At 44.2% G+C, this 8,779-nt stretch overlaps 1 protein-coding gene across 1 annotated transcript in view; it reads right to left on the reverse strand.

Moving 5' to 3' along the window:
- The window catches only part of SLC25A36 (solute carrier family 25 member 36), a 30,827-nt gene extending 22,262 nt beyond the window's left edge, over positions 1–8,565 (reverse strand). The window contains exon 1 of the mRNA XM_063407901.1: positions 8,405–8,565. Coding sequence (XP_063263971.1) covers positions 8,405–8,445 — 41 coding nt within the window. The 5' untranslated portion in view covers positions 8,446–8,565. The remainder of the gene's footprint in view (positions 1–8,404) is intronic.
- Positions 8,566–8,779: the final 214 nt, after the last annotated feature.

Consider the following 8,779-nt stretch of genomic DNA (forward strand, 5'->3'; position numbering starts at 1 on the left):
TTCCTGCTGTTGTGCTCAACCACAGTGCACCAGGGACACCCTGCCCTGGCACAGCTCTGCTCAGAGCCTTCCTGGGCTTCTTCAGAACTCAGTTATTAAGATCTAGCTGTGCAACTGCAGCTTTGGAGGGAAAAACAGCAAATCCACAAATTCTGAGTTCCAAGACAGTCTCTTGAACCTTTTCAGAGATTGGTACTCGTAACATTGCTAACCATCCTTCTTCAAACTATGGCCAGGATGTATCTCCTTTAAAAAACAAACAAACAAAAAATCCAACCCAAAGAGGCAAACCTAAATTTCAGTTCAGGTATTAATGCTAACTAAAGCTCAGTTTGAAATCCACTAACACATAAATACAATTTGCACTAAAGTCAAAAGGCCCATATTTGCTTCCCCTAATAAATATATATAACATCATATACGTAATTAGAAGTGTGTGATTCTGACAAGATAGTTATCAGCTATTTTTTGTCTACCACAAGAAGCTCAAACACCTCCAAACCCTTTATTAAGTCTGTTCAAGTCTTTTTAAGATGTTTTCCAAAATGAAAAGGAGAGTTCAGTCCAAATTAGGAGTAATAGCTATGATTCAAGATATCCTATAAATTTTCATAGGAGGGTAGTCTGATGACTCTTCTACCACAAAGAACACCAAAAATACAGCACTGCATCCCACAAACCCAGTCTGTTTCTATGAAGTGAACTGAGAGTAGAGCTGCCAAGCAAAAGTTTGATGTTCACTTAATACTCCATTTAAACCCCACGACCTAGAGGTATCCTATTACTAAGCCTAAAGGCATCCTGCCCGTCCCTAGCTCCAGCACTAGACTGAAGTCTATTCTCTTTCCAGGTTTAAATGAGGAAAGATATAGAGTTTCCTCCTCAGTCTGGAAAAAAGCATTATCACAGGATGATGAAAGACAGTCTTTCAGTGTGTGCTGCACACATGCAGCTACAGCCTGACACAGACATCAGAGCAGCCTGCTCTGAATGAGCAATTCACCTGCTTCTAACAGTAAGTTACAAATAGACTTATTCGAAAATTAAGAGCTGCAGAAAGAGAGTAGCTGTGCTAATATTTATTTTAGCCAGGGTTGGAAACAGTAAGAGCCTGTAACATGCAGGTTCAAGATTTGAACAGCACGTGAGAAGCACAGGTAGGTCAGGTCCCAAAACAATTTGACATGAAGCTACTGAAGCTCTAAGACAGACGGAAAATTGTCTGTGTTTCCTGCAGTTCAAAGCAGACCCCACTCCACGGTAACATGCCTGTGGAGGCAATGAAGGAAGTTGGCTTTAGAGTTTACTTCCTTTCCTGCAATCTCTCCATTTTTGTTCTCCTTGAGCTTACTCTCTTGAAAACTCTTCTGCGTTTGATTTGGGGCAGGTTACATAAGAACTTGTTTTCAAGCAACAGTAATCACAAGAGAAAGCAGAAGATATGATTTATATTAATGAGATAAATGCTATGGAAGTAGGGAAGAAATGAAGACAAAAAAACTTGTCCTGCATTCTTGAACAGGGCTTGGAGTTTGGAGCCCTTAATTGCCCCCACCCCCCCGCTACATCAGAGCAGAAAAATTTCCTAAAGTTGAAGATTAACGCTGACCTGGAGCTCATGCCCTGCATGTTCCCCTGCACCACACCCGAATCACAAGGGATGCCTGACTGCAGCCGTTCCAGCAGACGCTCGGGGCGGATGGGTCACACACCCTCACTCTGCAGCAGATTACCGGGGAACAGGGCTGGTACACAGCGACCTGTGCTTGCTGGTTCTGTCTCCAGCGGGCACTGCTCAGCGACAGCCAGTTGATGGAACAGTAGCCATGTCCACAGGCATCCTAGGGAGCAGCAGATTCACCCTCCTCCCTTTAAGAGCCTTTTCCGCACCACATTCTGCCATTCGAGTAATTTCAAATAATCAGCACCCTTGGCAGTTTCTTGCCGTTGTGTTTCTTTGGTTAGGTTTTTCTTAAACAATTTAGGATGTCTCCACTGAACCCAAGAATGTTTTCAATGTTTTCCACTAACTATTGATAGTTTGAATTAAACTTCTCTGTCCCTGATCTTCAAGATCTCAAATTTCTTCTTACAGATGAAGAAATCTGAGAAGTTTTACAGTGCTGTGTGGTTGTGTAATGTGAGCCTTGGCAAAATCCCCAATTTCTACTTCTGTCAAAGTAACATATCACTTTCCCAGCCCTCAAAAAGACCCATATAATAGAGACAACATCTGAAACTGAAGGAATGAAAGAAATGTCTTGATACATTGAAGAACCAGAACTTTCACAATGGTCACAAGATCCACTGAGTTTGAATTAAACTACTAAACAAATCCAGTAACTACTCTGATTTGTCTGCTTTACTTGACCTTTAAGATAAACACCTCAAGGCTTGACAAAAATCTGTTTATGAAAAACTGTCAATGAACAGAACTTGTGGGTAAACACAGAAGAGAAACAATCCAAAAATATGCACTCTGTACAAATAAGCAACTTTTAAGAAGCATAGCAGCTGTTCTGTTACAGCATCAATGACAGTGTATTTTACTTAGGAATGTATTTCCAGCCTTGCTTATTTTACACACTACTGGGAATACCAACATAGACAGCTAAGTTTTTCTGCTTGAGTCCTGGCAGGTCATTAACAGCCAGCCACCAGCTCCAGCCTATAACAAGTGCTCTATAAATTGCCAGCAAATTGCTGCCACCTTTCCTGCTCCCCTCCTCACTGGTTCAAATTAAGGGGAATACTTTTAGCAAGCACTTTAATACAAGTTAAGAACAAGGAAGAGTTCAGAAAAACTTTACTTTTTTAACAATTTGAAAAAGTTGAGATTTCTTCTTGATAATGCAGGTAGGATTTTGTAAACTACTTCAGAAATTTCTACTACATAAAACCACTCTGGGCTTGAATTTCTTCATGCATGCAGCAGGCCCCAACAAGTGTGACTTGTAGGAACATTTACTAATGTGTAACTTTCTCTCCAGGATCAGATGAATTTCACCTGTTGGAATAAGTAGGTGAACAAACACACTCCTGCTGACACAGTGCAAATGGGAGCTGACAAATGGCAGGACCTGAGACACTCCTGTGTCTCAACGCTTACTGCAGCTCCCAGTGAATGCTATTCCACCACTTGCTCATCCTGTCTATCCTAAATGTGATATTTGCCTCTAATCAATGTTCACTACAAGCCTTCTTCACCTTTACCATGTGAGTATAAAAAAAGCTTGCAAAGCTGACTTTCACAAGAAACACCTTGATCATAAAGGGTATGAAAATCCACCTGTAGGCCTCAAGTAATTTGAAGGCCAGAAAAGCAGAGATCAGTAGGTAAATACACAGAAATAAACACATTGGTTAAATAAGGAACACTAAAATCCCACTACTATTACTACAGTCAAGCTAGAGAGTTAGAATTAAAACTTGAGCCTTCTTGTTCAATTTAAGAGATGTCACATTCAGTGAAACAAGATACATGAACATCACAAGATGTAGTTATCACCTGTAGGATCATGATAAAATTAAAAGAAAAAACTAAGAACAGCTGTCTACTTGACATCTCTTGGACTGAAGAATTCTAGGAAGATGGCAATGTTCTCCTAAACATCCATTGAAAAAAAATAACACCACCACAAAAGAAACCCCAACTACCCACAACATATTTAATTTGATCCCAACTGGTGATTTAGAAGATAATCATCTCACTGGTTTAACAGAAACAAACCTGGAACTATTGGGCTTTAAATTCTGATACCTGTTCAACAGGTGACAACCATTTTCTTCAGGCACACCAGCATTATTTGTATGGCACTCTAAGGAAAAAAAATGCACATGCTTCAAAAACCTAGACCTGTCTGGCATTCAAATCCCTGCTTTTCCTTCCAGACATGGCTCTTATTACTGCAAAGTTAAGGTGACTGCTGAGGAGTCACTGCCCTTGTCCAGAGTATCTTCTACTGCTACTTTTCAGCCCTGTACCAACAGAGACAGCTCCAGCATGGATGAGAGTCTCAAATTCAGACACTGCACTGTCTAGAAATGCTCTAAAGCAGACTGATATTCCAAATGCCCGTGTAGGCTGACTTCGAACTAAAACTGTCAGTGAATATTTTTTTAATTCCTTGAGATAATGATGAATTTTATGAAAACAAAAGCCATGGCTGCCTAGTGCTAGTTTCAGACTCACTTTTCACAGTATTTGTAACCACAGCCTCAAAGACTTAAAGATAAACCTTGACCCTGTTATCTTGCGTCTACATTAATTCACGTATTTTACCAGCTACTTGTCTTTCCTGTATGACAATAAAAGTTCCATGCAAACACTGGCTGTCAAAAGAAACAGCAAGTAAACTGAGCTCAAAATTCAGTTAAAAAAAGTATCCAAGCCACTTGCAAACAGAACATCTTTTTCCTTCTTCATCAGTTACTGCATATTCAGGTCCCAAGTCTATCAGCAGTTTCATGGAGATTCTTACAAACAGAGTAACTTTCACAACAACAAAGCTGCAGCTTTGGATATTACGTGTATAGTATCAGTCTTTAGAGAGTATAGAAGGGGCTTTAGCAAGTACAGCCTTCAGAAACAGCATTCATTAATCCTCATAATTTCCAGGGTTTTCCTGGTCTAATACTGTTCTACTTGAGTACTAGGAGCCACTAACCCTTAATCACTTTACTCACCGATTATGTTTCATTGCTGAAACTCAGAAAGAGTAAATAAGGCTCAAATCCATAAACTACAAATACTAATCAAGCTTGCCATGTGTAATGAGCAGTATAAAAATAAAATCCCCCAATGTGCTGCCACATAGAAACGTACAAGTGAAAACAGGAAAAACACCACCCAGGGATCAAACATCACCGGGTTCCATTATCCAAAACAAACATCAACATGAACAGTGTAGCTTCTATTAGGAGCCAGGGTAAATCAATATTTACAGTAACATTTCTATTAAGTAAAAACAGCTTAAAGCATCCAGAAAGAAATATTACAAAAATACCACTGGCACAGTTTCTCAAGTCCTGATAGCAATTTTCATGCAATTTATTAACCCTGTGGAGCAAACCACAAGCTTTAAACAAATACTGTCTTATTTCACACAGAAGTCTATCTGAATATAAAAACAGCCTCAAGTTTGGACAGAAAGGCACTAACCTCTTTCTCACTTGTTCTGAAATATGTCTAGGGTTATGCCACGAATGTATTTCAGGGCAAAGAGGAGCTGAGAGCTTGGCAATTCAGTTATGGCTCAAGTGGCTGTTTCCTGAAAGGGCATAAAATGCCCCATCATCACAATATCTGCTATGCATTATTAACAATCTTCTGAAATCAGGAAAGCCCAAGGGCCTCTTACCTTTACTTCATACATTTCAACAGTGTCTGATCTTGCTGAGAATTCACTTATATTAAGTACATTTTCTGCACCTTAACTGTTTTAGCCACTGCAAGGATTTGCTAAGAATCTGTCAGAGTGATGACAATTACAGACCAATTTCAGACAGTTCTATAATCAAGATAAATGAAGAAGCTCCTCCCTATACTTCTTCACACATTAAATTAGAGAACAGGCAAATTTCTGCAAGAAACATGAAGAGTGAAGAAAAGAAGCAAACCTGAGAGTATCCAACTGTGAACTCAGAAAAGCAGCTGTCCACCTCCTAGCCCAAATCTATCCTTTTGCTGAGGAAACAACACTCATGCAAGTTCACTGCTCTGAGTGGAAGTTTATATGATACACAATTACTGTCATAAGCTTTCTGGAAATGGAGAACAAATCACGAAAACCCGAACACTATTTTTGTAGCCAACACCTGAATTTTCACTGTATGGTTACAAGGCAGTACATCCAAAACATACTAATCTTTCCTATAAAGCAAAACATTAAGGTCTCCTACTAAATTTTAAAATGAGTCTAACAAATAAAAAAGCAACCATAACTTACTACTTAAACTAAAAATATTAATCTACATCCCACATTTCAATCACATGACTTTTTAATTTAAGAATGAAGAATGTTCAACTGCACCCTTGGTTTAGAACAAAAGCACCTGAGTTTATACTACCAACATAATGTCTACAGTGACAACAGTTGCTATTTGACTAAGTGGAGGAAAAAAAGAAGTATATAAAAAACCCCATCCAGCCCAGGCAGCTACAGAGAAATCCCAGGATAGCCCCATTCATGTTACTACACCAGCAGTGTCATCTGGCAAAGTTTTACTATAGAAAGCAGGAGCTGAAGAATGAACTTGAACACTTTAAAAAAAATTATTCATGTTGTTTCCATAAAGGCTCTGGTGCAGCTTAAAGGCAAACAAAGCTGCAAAGCTTCCTTCCTCTAAGTTTCACTGAAGACTAAAGATCACTCAGGTGATCTGTGTGTACCATGCTTGCAAAGTCAGGAGATGACCCCAAAAAACCCTTCTAGTGCAAAACGTGACCAAATACACAGCGTTAGCTAGGCTGAACTAAGGTCACAGGAAACATGTGGCTCCCACTCAGCCTTTACCCCACAACATAACCCCTGACCCAGCTGGCCAGCACCCACCCATCGACCAGATCGCTCACTAATAAATAGGAATGAGCAAGCTGAGCTGAGAAATCTTCATCTGGTCTCAAGTTTCAGGTTTATAAACCTGTTTCTGACATCACACACAATTCTGCTCAGTAATCTTCCCTGTGCAGAGCTGTCAAGCTGAAGGGCTACTATCATGCACCACTCACAGAATCCTCAGGGCTGGAAAGGACCTCTGGAGATCAAAATTGTCTAATGTCCCTGCCAAGGCAGTGTCACCTGGAGCAGGTGACAGAGGAACATGTCCAGGTGGGTTTGGAATGTCTCCAGAGAAGGAAACCCCACAACCCCTTCCTGGGCAGCCTGTTCCAATGCTCTGCCACCCTCAGAGTAAAGAAGTCCTTCCTCATGTTGAGATGAAACTTGTCTTTTCCTTTATGGCCTCTGTTGATTGTCTTGTTGCTGGGCACCACTGAAGAAAGTCTGGCACCATCCTCTTGGCACCTCTTTGAGATATTAATATGCATTAATGAGATCCCCATCTCAGTCTTTCCTCCAGACTGGACCTGAAAATGGGCCCAGCTCTCCCAGTCTGTTCTCATAACACAGATGCTCCAGACCCCTCATCCCATTTGCAGCCCTCTACTGGAGCCTTTCCAGCAGCTCCTGATCTTTCTTGAGCACCTTCTATTGCTTTTCTGAATGCTTACAAGGATGCAAAGTCTGGAGAAAACAGTGCACACTACTGTATCTTGGGCCTCCTGCTGCATAACCACCTTCATCTTAAACAGGGTGCAAGAAATTAAGGGGATGAAAAAGCTCCCCACAGGCACTAGATCAGGTGTACAACACTTCAAAGTGTGCCTTCTGCAGAGAAAGTACTAACATGTGTCCAAGTCACTCAGACTTGCTCAGAATCAATACACTGTTCTTCCACCTCAAACACCTCAGTCCAGAAGCAGCAAGCTCATTCTTGTCAGTGAGGAGCACAAAGGGAAATCACAGCTTCACTCTCTCATGGCATGCAAGGTGTGTCCTCTCACTGCTGAACACTCACGCTCACTACCCAAACGCACTATTACAATCGAGCCCACCAGGACCCCCAGCTTTCCCTTTTTAGGCTGCGGGAAGAACCAGAGGCTTCAGAAATACAGCCCGTACATTTTGAAACTCAGAACCATACATTTTGGAACTTCATTAATAGCTGTGAAGGTACAAAAGTTACCTCAAACCTAACTGAGGCTACAGCTTTATTTCTGGGTACATCCCTCCCTCCCATTTCTTCTGCCTTTGTGGCTGGAGAGCTGCGTGACCGTGCCAAAGCCCCGCAGGGATGCCCAGCACACACGGGAGGGTTCAAATGCCTCGCATGGACACAGCGGCCCTCGGACACAGCGTGCCCAGCGGGGCATTCCCAGCCCGCCAAGCCGACAGGCGAGTTCGGCAGCCTCCCCGAACACCGTGGGCCCTGCGTGCTTCTCCACGATAAACGCCAGATAAGGGTCAAAGCCGGGAATGGCGAGCAGAGAGAGGGGACTGGTTTTCCGGGAAGCCTCCACCCCCGCCTCCCCAAGGGCCCGCGTTCCACCCGTGACACAACGCAACACCCGCGGCCGGGGCCGGGCCCGACACCGCAGCGGGCCCGGAAGGGCCTCAGGGCACCGGGCGGGAAGCAGAGAGCAGCCTCTTCTCTCCTCGCCGCGGCCCCTCGGGCGCAGAGGAGCGGGGCAGCCCCACAGCCCTACCGAGATGTCCCCAGGCAGCCCTTCCAGGCCGCCGCTGCCGCCCCCAGCCCAGCCAGCAGCGGGCACAGGAGCGCGGCCAGACGCGCAGCGCAGGGCGGAGAAGGCAAGCGCAGGAGCAGCTCTCGGGGCTTCACCTACCCGCCGGCAAAGAGGTGCACCAGGGTGTCTCTTTGGCTCATCCTCGTCGCCTGCACCCGGGCGGGAGGAAGGAGGTGCCGGGCGCTTCCGCCCCACACTCACGGCGCCGCTCCTGGCAGCGCTCAGGATAAATACGGGCGGGCCGGCCCCGCCTCCCGCTGCGGGCGGGGCTCCGCAGGCACACGGGCCGCGGCTTCCCGGGAGGGGAGGGCTGGGAGGGCCGGGCCGGGCCCGCCCCTCGCCGCGGCCGCTGCGGCACCGACAGCGCGCGGCTATCAATCAATACGCATGCATGAATATGCAATGAACCCCCGCAAACAGAGGGTGCTATTGGCTGCGGCGGCGTGACGTCACGCAGGCACGGGCCCGCCTCGT

This window comes from Prinia subflava, chromosome 11 (assembly GCF_021018805.1).
Source record: "Prinia subflava isolate CZ2003 ecotype Zambia chromosome 11, Cam_Psub_1.2, whole genome shotgun sequence".
NCBI classification, from domain to species: Eukaryota; Metazoa; Chordata; class Aves; order Passeriformes; family Cisticolidae; genus Prinia; species Prinia subflava.